We start from the raw sequence: 16,137 nt of genomic DNA on the forward strand, positions 1-16,137 counted from the left end.
CTTTTCAAAATTACTGGAGTAAAACAATAACCAGCCACAATTACTCAACAGGAATGCAATGTCAAAGCCAAGGCAGAGCTAATGCCTTTTATGACTGTCCTTGAATAGATAAATCTCAAAACGACCTCTTGATAACAAAGCTGTAACTGATTTTATCATGACTATGCACAACTGTACAACGGATCTTTTAGTCTCCTCCCTACACTCTTTGTAGGCTGTCTGCAGCTCAGTGGCCAGTAGTCTTGCCTTTGGGTGAACTTGAGTTCCCCTCCAGGTTACATGGGTTGAGAATGTCCTACATTGCTGGAAATGCCAGCATGAGATGCTAAACAAATGGTTTGTCTACACTCTCAGGTGGATACAAGGTGGTCACATTATTCACAGGAGCAGCCATTGTTTGGCGCTCTGGAAAACACCTCTTTTCACAGTGATGCTGGTTTGCATTTTTGTTTTCCTAAGGACCTTTCCACACCCCACCACCCCAAACTCCATTCTGATATGGCAACATCCATCTAACCGTGCCTTCTGATGAGTCTCAGCTCCAGACTCAAAGGAAACGGTAGATGCTGGAAATCTGGATCAACACACATAAAACACTAGAGGAACTCAGCAGGTCTGGCGTCACCCATGGAAGAAAACTACCATTCAACATTTCAGGCAGGACCCTTCATCAGGATCCTTCATTAGGAGCTGATGAAGCCCTGTTGAAGGGACATCGTCCTGAAACGTCAATTGTTCATTTTCATCCATAGATGCTGCCCGATCTGCTGAGACCCTCCAGCATTTTGTGTATGTAGCTCTAGACTCCTAGTTCAAGTCCAAATCGTGCACCACCCACCCGCTGATCTCCAAGAATCACCTTTACGTGTACTCTTCAAGGCTTTGATATCAACCCTGCTGCCTTCCATTAAAGACATGTGAATTTTATTTCTTCACAGGATACAGGCATCACTGAGCATCATGAAATGTATCTAAACCGAAGAGGAAATTAAAAGGCAAATTGGTGAGTTAATAGTCACATATGGGTTAGCTCAGATTGGAAATGCAGATTTGCTTTCCTGAGGTCCATAAAGTAACCCAACAGGATTTTTTCACCAATACACTCATTTCATGTTTACCATGACTACAACTAACTTCTTATTTTTAAAAAAAATCCATTTTTATTTAATTACTTGAATTTACATTCCCAGTTGCCATGGTGGGATTTGTACACAGGTCTCTGGATCAACATCCAAAACTCCAGTTGCAGGTCCAGTATATTAACTACTACACTTTCAGGCCTTTATCTGATCAATATTACATGCTTCTGTGGGAAAATGTAAGAAATAGAAGCAGAAATAAGTCATTTGCCCAGGGAGCCTGTTTCAACATTCAATAAGATGAAGGCTAACTGGATACTTCAAATCCATTTTCTCACCCAATTATCATACTCCTTAATTCCTTTGGTGTCCAAAGAATCCTATGGATCTTAGCATTGAATATACTCAGTTATAGACATTTATGGCTGGTAAGACAGTAGGCTCAAAATATTCACAATATAATAAAAGAAATTTCTTCTTATCTTGGTCATAAACGGCCAAACTGTTAGTTTGAGATTATACCACCCACTTTTGACTCTTTAGCCATAAGAAGCAACGTTTTACCATCCGATATGTCAGTCCCTCCCAGAATCCTGGATGCTTCAAAATATTCATTGGAAATCTGAACCAGTTTTGCTCAATATCAGCTCATAGGATAAACCTTTCAATGCTGAACTTAGTCCAGTGAATTTACCTTGTGGCGTGTGCATATTTACTATCATGTTTCCTACTGCTACAGTAACTCACTTCATAAGCACTCTGGAGTATCCATAAATTGAACTGAAAGGGGGTATACACATACAAGTCTTTAATTTTTTTTTACCTTTAAAAATATTGATGAATAAAGATTGACCAATTACAGTGGTGTATACCGTACACTGCGAAGTCAGCTGAGCTGGTCTGTGTTAGTATCTCTTTCTCTCAGGCCTCCTTATTAAACATGAGCACTATGTTTTTCCTTTCTCCCTCAGTATTCTGCTGTTTGGCACTAGGCCACATAATATTTGAACAAAGGCATAAAATATTTGGGAGAGGGGGACTAATTAGCCAATTCTGTTATGGGCTTCAATATTTATGGTCTTTTTCCTTTAGGTTTGCACAGTTTAAGGCAGGAAAAAAAAAGCTAATTTGCTTTAGTTCATTTCACTTTAATCACCAGGGTACCAGTTGGAGAGCAAAATCTTTGACAGCCATTCACAACTAATATTGTACGGGAACACCATGGTTCTCCTTCATCTGTAGAGCTGTAGAACACTATGCTCAGAAACAGGCCCTTTGACCTATCTAGTCCATGCTGAACTATTAATCCGCTAGTCCCCGTGGCGTGTACCTGAACCAGGCCCTTCAAACCCCTTTCATTCATGTATCGATCCAAATTTCTCTTAAGTGTTGAAGTCAAACGTGCATCCAGCACTTCTGCTGGAAGCTCGTTCCACACTCTCAGCGCCCTCAGAGTGAAGAAGTTCCCCCTTATATTCCCCTTAAGCATTTCACCTTTCACCCTTAACCTTCATCAGTTTTGGGAACCTTACCTAGGAAAGGACGTGCTAACAATGGAGAGCTTATAGAGGACATTTGATCCTGGAAAGACAGGGTTAATGTATGAGGAACATTCAACGTCTCCAGACTGGAGTTTAAAAATGAAGGGGGAATCTCATTGAAACCTATCAAATATTGAAAAACCTAGAAAGAGTGGACATGGAGGTAATATTTCTCATAGTGTGGGAATATGGGACACGAGTGCACAGCCTCAGAATGGAAGGATGTCCTTTTAGAACAGAGATAAGGAGGAAATTTTTATTCCAGTGGATGGCAGATCTGCGGAATTCATTGCCACACAAGGTTGTGGAGGCTAAGTGATTAGGTATATTTAAAGTGGAGCTTAATAGGTTTTTAATTAGTTAAGGTGTCAAAGGTTACGAGGAAAAGGCAGGCGATTACGGTTGAAAAGGATAATAAGTCAGCCTTGATGGAATGGCAGAGTAACTCGATGGCCTAAATGACCTAATTCTTGCTCCTATGTTTTCTTATTTAAATTTACTCCATATAATTTTGGGACACTACAAATCTAAGGTGACTTGGCCCTTGAGTTTGGAGATACCTCTTCCGAGTCCTTGCATTCCAACTCCTCACGTATTTATCCCCTTCCTTTTTTAAGGTTATGTTGAATCTGTTTTCAAGCAACTTCTAAAACCTAATCATTTAAATTTTTTTTTTACCCATACGCGATTTCCACAGGTTAGGACGGTGTTCTTCTCCTGAGAAACATTCGTAACCCGAGCAGTGTGTAAATGAGAAATGAATTAAAATGGTGTGCGGGAGGGGATCATGGAAACCGGTGTGATGGAAGAATGCGCAGTTGTGGGAAGCCAGCCTTGCAGACTCATTGAAGGGGGTAAGTCGAAACAGTGCTCTTGGCTCTGCTCAGGACAGATGTTACGGATTGGGGTCAAGAGGGCGGGGGGGGGAGGGGGGTGGGAAGGGAAGGTACCTAGAAATATCCTATTTTCCCACAGCAGAAGATGTCTGGAATTCTGTAGCAGTTGGCACATCCATCCTGATGGTCTTCCAAATGCTTGTTCATACTCTCAGTGGCCACCTTATTAGGTATTCCTGGCCCCAATAAATTGGCCTCTCAGTGTATGATCATGATCTTCAGCTGCTGCAGCCCATCCACTTCAAGGTTCAGTGTTATGACTTCAGAGATGTTCTGCTCACAACTGTTGTAACGTGATTATTTGAGTTACTGTCGCCTTCCTGTCAGCTTGAATCATTATAGCCTTTTCCTCTGACCTTTTTCATTAATAAGGCATTTTTTGCCCTCAGAACTGTCACTAACTGGATGTTTCTTTTATTTTTGTTTGTTTCTTGCAGTGTTCTCTGTAAATTCTAGAGACTGTTGTGTATGAAAATCCCAGGAGATCAGCAGTTTCTGAGAAACTCAAGCTACCCTGTCTGGTACCAACAATTATTCCACGGTCAAAGTCACTTTGATCATATTTATTCCCCAATTTTGTGTTTAGTCTGAATAACAACTGAGCTCTTGACCATGTCTGCATGCTTTTATTTAATGAGTTGCTGGCTACATAATTGGCTGATTTGATAGTTGCATTAATGAACTGGTGTACAGATGTACTCATAAAGTAAATATACCACTTGTCCATAAGTTGGGCAGTCGTGGCTAGGGGAAGATCAATCTGGAGCTGCCTTTTGTTAGTCCAGATCTATCCCTCTGTCCTGCAAATCAAATGTGGAGTGTTATGTAGCACTTTTAAAATTCACAAAATGTGTCAAGCCACTTCACTGGAGTGCTGTCAAACAGAAATAGACACTAGACCTTGTAAAGGAATATCAAGTTAGATAAGTAACATCTTGGTTAAAGAACATCCTAAGGAAAGAAAGAAGGCAAAATGTTTTTAGTTACAACTAAGCTGGGGTGGTGTAAAATATTCATAACTTAGGCTTGGTCAAAGCCTTCATGATTTGGAATTTTTCCTTTTTTGTGTCACTTTGCCCTTTATGTCAAATGCATCATGTATTTAAACAACACAGCACTGACAATGTTCAGAAGATAAGAAGACTGACATTGGCCAGACTGGAACTGATGATGCCAATTCCCTCCCCTTTGGAATGCTAGCGAACCAATAGGGATCTTCTGCAGCAAACTCTGCTGAACAGAATCACAATAATGTAGCAGAGGATACTATTACATGCAAGTGACTGTGCCAGCTCTTTCTAAATGCAACAGTTAATCCCATCCCTTTATATTCTCCATTGCAATTTATGTTAGGCACTCTCAATGCAGTGAAAGTTAATCTTATGTCATTATATAACCTCTAGTTTCGATTCAAGGTCACTTGGTTCCACAGAATTAAAATGACAGTATTCTAATCCATTGCAATTATTTTATAGTTTATCGAGCATAGCTGTTAAAAACAATTGTTCTTAAGGCAGTCAACTCATTTATTGCTGTTAAACAACAAAAATAATGTTCTGAAAATAAACAGGCTGAAGGATTGTTCATAATAGTGACCTTTTTCATCTTTGGACTTTATACATGGTTCACATGGAGAAAATGCTATTTACTGGCCATCCATTGTTGCTCTGAGAAGGATTTGGTGGGCTTTCTCCTGATGCAATATTTGTGACCTACTAGTTATAAAAGAATTGAAACATGTGACCAGGTAATAAGTTCTGATGCTGTATGAATTGGATGGAACTGAAAATCTTTTATAAATGTGAAAGGCCAGAGCTCTGGGTGGCTAACTGAGCAAGGCATCCCCATTTCCACAGGTTTCACAAGGAACGAAGAACTCTGCAAATTTTATCATCCTGTCACTATAATTTTTGACGGGCTGTTTAAAATTGGGGCAGTCTCTCTTATGGAATAAAATCTATGGTTATCTCTATTGATGTAAACTCCTGCATGCCTACAATTTGCCAAGATATCTTTAAATATTGACACTCGATCATCTCCGAATTTAATTGCTCTAACAATGGCAGCCTTCAGCTGTCAAGGTTGAAGCACAAGCACGTTGTCCTTAAATCCTTTCACCTTGCTTTACTCACTTTTAATGAACACATTCTTGCGAAGTGTCTAAGGACATTTAATTAAGTTAGAGAATGTTATTATTAGCAGGGTGGAGTATCATACAGAAATTCTCCACATGAGGATTAGAACACTGGAAACAGTCAGAATGTCAGGCAGTATCTGTGGAAAGAGCCACAAAGTTAATACTTCATGTCCAAGACCCTTCATCGGGTCTTTGAACTGAAACATGAACTCAGTCTGTCTTTCCACAGATGCAGCCCGACCTGCTGAGTAATTTTAGCATTTCAAACACAAGAAAGTCTACAGATGCTGAAAATCCAAAGCAACACACACAAAATGATGGAGGAACTCAGCAGGCCAATCAGCATCTATGGAGAAGAATAAGAGTAAACTTGTCCATCCCCACTGATCTCCCACCTGGTACTCATCTTTGCAAACAGAACAATTGCCAAACCTGCCCCTACACTTCAGCCCTCGCTACCATTCAGGTCCCCAAACAGTCTTTAGGTGAGGTGACACTTCAGTTGGGGTCATCTACTGTATTTGGTGCTCCTGGTGTGGCTTCCTGTATATCGTTGAGACCCGACATAGATTGGGAGACCGCTTTGTTGAGCCAAAAAAAAAAAATCGGGATTTCCTGGTGGCTATCCTTTTCAATTCTACTTCCCATTCCCATCCTGACATGCCAATCCATGGCCTCCTCTACTGCCACAATGAGGCCACACTCAGGTTGGAGGAGCAACACCTTCTATTCTGTCTGGGTAGCCTCCAAATTGATGGCATGAACATCGATTTCTCTAACTTCTGGTAATTGCCTCCTCCCCTTCACCATTCCCCATTCCTGTTTCCCTCTCTCAGCTTATCTCTTTACTTGCTCATCACCTCCCTCTGGAGCTCCTCCCCCTTCCCTTTCTTCCATGGTCTTCTATCCCCTCCTATCAGATTCCTCCTTCTCCGAACCTTTATCTCTTTCACAAATCAAGTTCCCAGCTCTTTACTTCTCCCTTCCCCCTCTCCCGGTTTCACCTATCACCTTGTATTTCTTCCTCCCCTCCCCACCTCCTTAGCCTGACTCCTTTCCCATTTCTTTCTAGTCCTGATGAAGCATCTCGGCTTGAAACGTCAACTGTTTGCTCTTTTCCATAGATGCTGCCAGGCCTGCTGAGTTCCTCCAGCATTTTGTAAGTGTTACTTTTAGCATTTTCTGTTTTTATTCCACACTTTCAGTACCTGCAGCTTTCTGTTTTGATTTTTCTTCCTACTTCAGGACCTCCTGCCTGTATGGCTCAGAATAGCCAGTCTAATATTGGAGTAGAGTACATCAAGTAACATGGGATGCACTGCTCTTCAAAAGGGTGAAGCTGGTTCTGGTATTCAATCTATAGAGGAAAAAGAAATTTGAAAAAAAAATGTTCTTAACCCAATACTGGACCCGTGTAGCCTCTCAACTGATAAGCAAGGATGGAGAGAGGCACTGGCCTTGTTAAATTAGCTTCACTGAGGCCACATTACCATGATTTCAGGCCTGAGTTAGTTGGAAACAAAGGCCTGAAAATCACTGATGATGTGGCCTCAGCTGCTGAGGTCATGTCACCATGATTTTCAAGCCAGTATTTCTCATTAACTTATGTATTCACGGACCAAAATTTCCTGGATTTTATAGAATGCAAGCCTCTGGAAGGCTGGGGAAGGTTTTCACTGCTGTTCCTCAATCAATGCCATTAAAACAGATGACCTGGCCATTGTTGCTTTGCTGTTTGTGAAAGCTTGCTGTGAAATATATTTTTAAAAAAATGTCTGGTGCATTTTTCATATCAGAGCAGTGACAAAACTTCTATATGCATTTAACTAACTGTAAAACATTTTGGAAGTTTGAAAATTGCCACATGAATTGACAAATCTTTCTCAATAAGGAAATAAAAAGGGAAGAGTGGTAGATGCCAGTGGTCCATCATTGCGCTCCAGGACATTTCATAACAGTGTAAAATGCTGCAATGCATTGTATCTTTGCAGTTATGACTGCAAAGAGACAGAATGCAACATTAGAGTATGTGAGATGCTAGACAAGTTCTCTAATATATTTAAAGAACTTGCAGGCATTGAAATTATTAATGGATATTGTTGTTGATACTTTATACATTTTAGGCAAAAGTTTTATTGCTTTCACTTAATGACCTGGGCATTTTTCTAAAAAAAAAATCTTTCCGAATTGACACCTAGATCTTTCTAGTGGCTTAACAAGGGATTGGGTTGGAGGAATGAAAGGGCAAATCAATCAAGCCTTACAGCTATCGCCCATTTAATCTAGGCTGGCGGAAACGTAGGTTAAGTAATGCAATTACTTACGGTGATACAAGTGTCTTTTGAGCATCACTCCTGTTCAGCAAGTAAGCAGAGACAGTGAGAAAGTATGTAAGAAAAAAAATGTGTAAAATGTGCATAACGTACTTCAGGAATGTGACATAAACAAGAAAATGATAGATAAAAAAAGAAATAACCTTCAAGAAAGGTTGGGAGAGAAAGAACTAGTGCAGGAATTCAGATTCTCCCTGTAAAACACTCTTACCTTTCAATACAGCTTTCATAATTATATGTAGCTTTGAAACCATATATGGCAAAAGTGACAACGCTGGCAAATATGGATGTCAGACTGTTAATTAAAGCAATGATTACTGCTTGTTTCTCACAGTTGTTGCTTTTCTCATTGAAACTGGCAAACGCAATCAGGCTCCCAAATCCCAGGCCGAGTGAGTAGAAGATCTGTGTGGCTGCATCAATCCATGACTTTGGGTCCATCAGCTGTTCAATCTGAGAATGAAGTACAGTCAGGCTCAGTGAGCGGAGCATATCATGACATGAGAGTACTTTAATCAAAAACTAGGCTGAATCCCAAAGCCTGCTTTGAAAGCTAATAGTTCAAAGAAAAAAATATAGACAGAATAAAATCTAAATTGATCTTAAGTAGCTTTCTTTTTAATAAGTATACTCAAGGTAAGGAAAACAGAAAATACTGAAACACTAGGTAGCACCTGTGGAAAGGGAAGTAAAAAATGTTAATATTTCAACTGGGGACACTTTCACCTTTCTAAAATGTTGTAAAAGGGTCTTTGGCTTGAAACGGTAACTCTGCTTTCCTTTCCACAGATGCTGCCTGAACTACTAGGTGTTTCCAGCATTTCCTGTTTTTATTTCAGATTTCTAGCATCTGCAGTCATTTCATATATATAAAAATAATTAAGAGTTAGTTTAAAACCAGAAGATAACAAATCTTTAATAGCAGAATAAATTAGACCAGAATTTATTCCAATTTAATTTTTAAAAAATTTAGCTTTGGCCGATAATATTGATCATTTGTTTAGTAAGGAATAAAATACCTGAATCAAGGTTGTTGACCTGATGTTTTGTACTTCTCTCTGATTATGACAAGATCAAATTCTAAATGTTTTATCAAAACAATAAACATTGACTGTTTATTCTTTGTTGCTGTTTTCTGTCTGCTAACTAACCTTCAGTCCGTGCCAGCTTATTACCCAAAACTGGGGAGTCAAAGTTCAAAATTCTCACATATGGCATCTCATTGAAGTGGAAGCCCGAAAACATCATCAATTGGTTCACTTTTATTATTCTGCTGTTTACATCAGAACTTTGAACTTCAAAATTTCTAACAGATACATTGAATACTCTTTCCCTTCATAGATGTATTTTATTCTATCCAGTCTGAACTTTATTTTCCACTGCACCACCGTTAGCACTTCCTCAATAATAATTTCCCCATTTTTTGTTCTTTACTGCTGCCAGGCCCATAGTTCCCCATTTTCTGTTGCTCATTTCTCAAATAGCAGCATTACATTTGCTACCTTCTGATCTTTGGAGCAATTCTAGTATCAATAAAATTTTGGAAAATGGCAGCTCATGTATCCACCATCAAAATAGTCAGTTCCTTCACAATTATGTTGCCATGTTCTGGGAATTATTGCTTTTATATCCACTAATTTATCCAATTATAGCATTTTGATACTAATTATTCTCAATTTGCAATTTAGTCTGGATCTGTCCTCCCAACTATATTCAAAGGCTTTCTGTACCATGAAGACAAACATTTTAAAAAATCTCTACCAGCTCCGGATATCCAGATCATTTCTCCTACACCCTTCATACTTCCTGCTCACTTATACTTTTATTTTATTTTTCCTTTCCTTATCAAAGTCTCTGTTCTCTTATACAAATTACTGATATGTTTTCAGTCCTCAGACTTGCTACATTTTTTGCTATGCGATCAGCTTTTTCCTTTGATCTTATACAATCTTTAGCTTCTCTGGAACTATAAGATAGTTTCTTAACCTCACAATTTAGCAGGATGTGCTCTTGCACCTTATTGTCCACCTGACCTGCACTTTCCCTGTAGCTGTTGCACTTTATTCTGCATTTTATTACTGTTTTAACCCTGAACTAGCTCAATGTATTTAATCTGATTAAGCTTTTCACTGTACCCCATTACAAATGACAATAATAAACAAAATCTACCAATTTATATTGTTTTAGGTTTTTGTATGTTAAAGGGGTACATGCTACTTGTAAATTGTGCATTAAGTTAGCCACTGTTTGCTTGCTCTGCTCTCATTCCATTTAATGTGGTTCCCTGACTTGCCATAATCACTTATGCTTCATTGGTATCTTGCTTAATTTAGATTCAAGAGCCTGCTTTCCAGTTTAAGTAAATTATTTCTAATCTTTTTAGAAAGTTCTATCATACTATGTTCACTTTTCCCAGAAGGCTTATTAACTATTCTATTATTAATTCTTCTTCACTGCACAATGATAGATATAAGATCATTCACTTATTCATTGGTTCTTCGATGCCCTGATCTAGGAAATCAAATCCCATATACCCGATTATGTGTCAATCTCATTTGCTGAACAGTGAGCTGAATACGTTGCAGCCTAGTCTAGTGTAAAGTCATGGTTGAATGTCTAATTTGGCCCCTTGCACAGGACAATGGGGATAAAGCCTCTGCTCTTCTTCCAGATGGTACGATGGAATTTTTGTTCACCTTGGAGTCCAAGAATTAATAAGATTGTCATCTCTGTATGCAACCTTATATAAATTTATTTTCAACAATACTGTAAGATTGTACCTTTGGAGTGAACATATAAATAAGACCGTTTGTTGCTCCATGTAGTGTCAATCCTCGAATTAGATATATAAGTAGCACTGCATATGGAAAGCAGGCTGTTACATAGACCACCTATGTCAAGGAAAAATATATTAGTACCAGTCTTTCACAATCACAGTTAGTGTTAGTGTTTTATTACCCTCTATCTAGCATAACAGGTTTCAACTTTCCAATGTTCCATTAGTCTTTGAAAGTTCTTGGATGAACAAAAATTCAGGATGATACTCAAATGTTGCTTTAACCTTCATTCTGCTGCACAGTGTGGGTGCTGCTGTTGTGCTACTTGTTCACCATGATAGACCCTCCTTCATGGGGCAGACACACTGGCAAATGTCTCTACATTAAAAGACAAGACCAAGTTTAGAGACTATGTGGCAATTAGAGTTAAGGTACTAGTGGTAACTTGCCAAAGTTGTCATGGAGACACCAGGAATGAATGCAAATCTCCTAGATGTAAAACAGCGTCATTGTTAGTTTGCTTCAAACCTTTGGTTGATTGGTTATACTGAAGATCAGGGAAAATATTTTTTAACAGGCAGCCTAAGAATCATTCTATTGAATAACCTAAGTGCTTGTTCATTCAAAAAACTGGAGAAGTGCCAAAAGAATGGGCACTTATTATTCATTTCTGACATAGGTCTCGGTAGGGAGCCATATGCTACCTATGCCCATGAGTAGTAGATGTTGAACCCCTTTCTGAAACTATTGCACTTTAAATGGTAAAGTTACCCTTCGGCACATTGATTTTGACACAGTATCAGTGAAGAAATAGTGAATTTCATACAGGTCAGGATGGTGTGTTAGTTGATTGGAAACTTGAATGTGATTATACCCAATGCCTGGTCCTTTCTAGTGGTAGAGATCATAGGTCTGGGAGATGTTGGTGAGTTAGTCAAAGTGAGAAATTGTAACAACTTATGGATTGTCATCACACTATGCCATTGGTGGAAGCAAAAAATAATTATCATTGAAAATGGAAGCCAATCAAGTAGGCTGTTTTGACCCGGATGATGGCAAGTCTCTTGAAAATTTTAAGAGCTGAACTCATCTAAGTAAGATGTGGTACCCTTTACCCTCTGGACTTGTGACTTATGACTTGCAACTTGAGAATCAGGAACTTTATCACTTCACTCATGACAGGATACATGGCTAGCTCAGTTAAGTTTCTAGTCAATGGCGATCTTCATTGGGGGATTTGAACATCAATAATAGAAACAGAGAAACAAATTGTTAGGAAGAGAGTGACTTTGGTTGAAGAATGTGCTTGAAGATAAAAACTACTTCAGGAATTTTGGCAACGGAAAAACAACATTTCTAGAATTAAAAGAAATACTTTAAATATTCTAAATTATTTATTGATTACAGTAAAAATATTCAGCAATAATTACCTTGCCAGTAGATTCGGTGCCTCGAATTATGCAGACATAGACTATAAGCCATGACAGTATGAGACACAGAAGCATTCCCCAATGGATAATTCCAGTATCTTCGATTGTTGGAGATATATTTAATGTCCTTCTGTACCAAAAGTATTCAGTGGCAGAACTTTTTGCACATTCCTCAATATATCCAGTCTTGTTTCTGTTTAATGGGCAGCTAGCCCAAGGTAGGGGATTCTGCAAATGGAAGAGTTAAAACAAATCCTAATTCTTAACATGTGAATAACTCTAACAAACTTCTGCAGATGTACTGTTGAAATTATCTTGGCTGGTTGGGCCATAGTCTGGTATGCAATTCAAATGTACAGGAATGTAAGAGGCCGCAGAGAGTCGCCCAATGCATCACAAGCATATCCTCTCCCACTGTGAGTAGTATCTACAGGCGGTACTGACAAGAAGGCAACATCCATCATCAAAAATCCCACCATCTTCTCACAGCGACCACTGGGCAGGCGGCACCAACAGGTTCAAGAATAGTTTTTTTCCCTTAACTACTTGGTTCTTGAACCAACCAGTATGACCTCATTCACTATAGCTTAGCAACATTGTGGCCACTCAGATTAAAGTATGTTCTTTCTTGTAAAAATTTTTTTTGTTTAAATTATGTTTTTCTTGTGAATGCTGCTTGTATGATACTACATGCCTGCGATGTTACTGCAAGTGAGATTCTCAATGGACCTCATGTACTTGCACATATAACAATAAACTCAACTTTGACTTTAAATAACATATGCAAAGTAAATTCTCCTGGACTTTGTCTTTTAATTCATAGTAGTGCTTTTTAGGCAGATCATAAATTCATCATCATTGATTGGACAATAGAGCCAGGACCTGATTCATTGTAAATATACGTGCAAACAGTCCGAGACAGACTCAGGGAGAGATGAGAGGGAATTCTCCTCATGAAGCGTAGTGGGAGCTGGAACATTGAAGACAGCGAGAGTGGCTGTTGGAGGGCTCTACGCTTGGTAATCGATTTGCCAATTCTCAAGTTGGAGAAGACTAAATTAAAAGCAATGCTTCATACTGGCTGTAACATTGAAATAGCAACAGTTGTCTCCCCTGTCGTTATGGAAGGGGCGATATTTGTCTCTCCCTTGTTAGAAAGGGGGCCTGTGGGATGTCAGAAATGTTGAAGTGAACAGTTAGTTTTTGAAGTACTATACACCATAGTCTCTCTTTGAGGGCTTGGTGGGTGGTGGGAATGCTGATGCTTTATGCTAGACTAAGTGAAAGGAGAGGGTTGATGCTGCTTGCGTACGGGAGGGGAGCAGGGTGCTTTGAGGGCCTTATCCTCAAAACAGAAGAAAACTTCCAAAGAATGAATGACAGAAAAGACATGTCTGCAGACAGTAAGAATTTCAGGTTGTATATTCTATACATTCTCTAATATTAAATGCAGCTATTGAAATTGCAATGTGTTATGGCAATTACAAAGGCACTTCAACCTGGATTCGCAGCTGTTTACAGTTATTTTGGTGGTTATTAGGAATGGAACTTTGCTTAAATTTGGCTTCAAGCTCAGATCCTATGGTTAGTATAAAGTCAAGCCTGTTGCCCATTATTATCAGTGAATAGGTGGAAGGTATTAGTAATGCTGTCTTTAGATCTGGTAATGACAGAAGAATTTTTTATGAAATGTAGCACTTTGGATAAAAGAAAAATGAGGGCATTTAAAAAAAAAAGTAGTATAACAGAAATCCTGTTAAATGCAGCAAAACATGTTAAGGTTAAGGAAATTACACTTTCTTTTAACCAAACAATTTATGTATCCAGGTACCTTGGAAGGAGACTTCCAGATGTTCCCAGATACCTATTGTCCTTGTACAGTGTGTTTGAGGGTGTGAGAGTTACTGTTGAGTCAGCTTTAGCAAGAAGTAACTGCAACCATGGCGTTAAAGAAATGAATTATTAGGGTGGAAAACTTAATGAAATCAAGTGAGTTACTTAAATCTGGAAGACGATAAGCTTCTTGGGTGTTGCAAAATTGCATTTATCTATTCAAGTGGAATGCAGTCCATTTTGTTCCCAACTTACTGTACAATTGGCAGAAAGGATGCCAGGAAATACCTAACTTCTGATGTGTTCTTGTAATCACAGTATTCATGTGGGTGATTCAGTTAAGGGTATAATTAAATTTCAACACAATTTCAACTCTTCTCACCTCAAATGAATGAAATAGATACCAAAGGCTCCAGGAATTGATGGCATTGTAATACACAGAGACAAGGAATGATATAACAAGACTTCCTGCGCCTGTTGATGGGAGAAAGAAAAGTTGACTCAACAAGTTCAACAAATTTTCTTCTTGGATTAACTTTCAGGATAGAAAACTACATACCAACACCAATCAAAAATGGGTTTACTGCTTTCCAAGCACCGATGCTTCCTTTCCTCATCAGCTGCCCTATTGAAAGCTCAAGATAAAACAAGGGGAGTCCTTCCACAATTAACATTATGACATAAGGAATTAAGAATCCACCTGAAAGAGAAAAAATATTTGTGGAATACATTAAAACCTATGGCACACAGTTCCAACTATCGCTTAACTTATACACTGCTTCACTTTTCTTTTCCTTAAGAGATTACTTCCTTCTGTGAAGAAGGTAACTTCAAGGTAAAACATTTTACCTCTTCATATGTATTCAAATTGCAAATCTTAAGTGTCTTTCATGAATAAGGCAATCCAGAGTCACAAGTGATTCTCTCAAATACACAGAAAACATTGTTCAAAAAGAAATGGAATACGACACTTTAATAAGACCATAAGACATAGGAGCAGAATCAATGGGCTGCTTCCTCTATTCCACCCACCATGGCTGATTTATTATCCCTCTCAACCCCATTCTCCTGCCTTCTCCATGTAATCTTTGACACCCTACTAATTAAGAACCTGTAATGTATGGATCTATTTCTTTTAGAGCAATGAACACCCTCTTAGCACTACGTATTCATCTGTTGTCTACACATGCACATTGTTCTCTCTCTCTCACTGCAATGTGAATACACCAGTTAAAGCCATCTCCTGCTTGTGTGCTTTCATTTCATTGATATGTATTTGTGCAGAGACACAAACTTGTACAAACTTAAATGTCAGAAAATATTATGAAATGCACCAACACTTACAGTACGATCACAGGATGAAACAGTGACAGTTAAACAGTACAGAGAAGGCCGTCATGGAGGCTAACAAAGGCGTGAGCACAGTGTATAGCAATAATGGCTTCAATCGGGAAAGTTGATGAATTTGATAGGGCTAATGAAGGCTGGGAGTTGTATATCGAGAGGGTTGAACTGTACTGTAATGTGAACAACGTGGAGGAGCAAAAGAAAGTCCCTACACTTCTTAGCTTAATAGACCCAAGAATGTACAGTCTGCTATGCAACTTAGTAACCCCTGGAAAGCCAGCAAGAAATACATTCGATGAAATTGTTGCAATTTTTCAAAAAACATGTGAGCTCTAAACCTCTGGTAATAGCTGAGAGATTTTGATTTTACAAAAGGAACCAAAGGATGAAAGCATTTTTGAATACATTACAGAACTATGCAAACTTTCCCAGAACTGGGACTTCAGAGCTGGACTTTCTGATGCATTAATGGACAGACTTGTATGTGGCATGCATAGTCCAAGCACTCAAAAGAGGCTATTGTCCTAAAGAGACCTAACCTTAGAATTGTCACAGACCATTGCAATATCGTTAGAGACTGCAGCAAAGGATGCAGAACTATAGAAAAGGAGGTTAGAATATAAGATGCACAACATGTTCCTGAATGGTGCAAAAAGCCAAAGATGTTATCAATGTCTTCAGAAAGTGTCACAGACAAGGTCACATAGAGAGAATGTGCAAGGCAGACAAAAAGCACAACCGAGTGAAAGGTCTCAAACATAAAA

General features: G+C 38.8%; 1 protein-coding gene across 1 annotated transcript in view; it reads right to left on the reverse strand.

The window, feature by feature from the left end:
* The window catches only part of LOC134357883 (sodium- and chloride-dependent transporter XTRP3-like), a 53,618-nt gene that overhangs the window by 28,129 nt on the left and 9,352 nt on the right, over positions 1-16,137 (reverse strand). Inside the window, exons 2-6 of the mRNA XM_063069626.1 lie at positions 14,586-14,726; positions 14,409-14,500; positions 12,194-12,421; positions 10,767-10,877; positions 8,198-8,439 (exon numbers count right to left, since the gene is read on the reverse strand). Of these exons, the coding sequence (XP_062925696.1) occupies positions 8,198-8,439; positions 10,767-10,877; positions 12,194-12,421; positions 14,409-14,500; positions 14,586-14,726 (814 nt within the window). The remainder of the gene's footprint in view (positions 1-8,197; positions 8,440-10,766; positions 10,878-12,193; positions 12,422-14,408; positions 14,501-14,585; positions 14,727-16,137) is intronic.

Source organism: Mobula hypostoma, chromosome 17 (genome assembly GCF_963921235.1).
Source record: "Mobula hypostoma chromosome 17, sMobHyp1.1, whole genome shotgun sequence".
In the NCBI taxonomy this organism is placed as follows: domain Eukaryota; kingdom Metazoa; phylum Chordata; class Chondrichthyes; order Myliobatiformes; family Myliobatidae; genus Mobula; species Mobula hypostoma.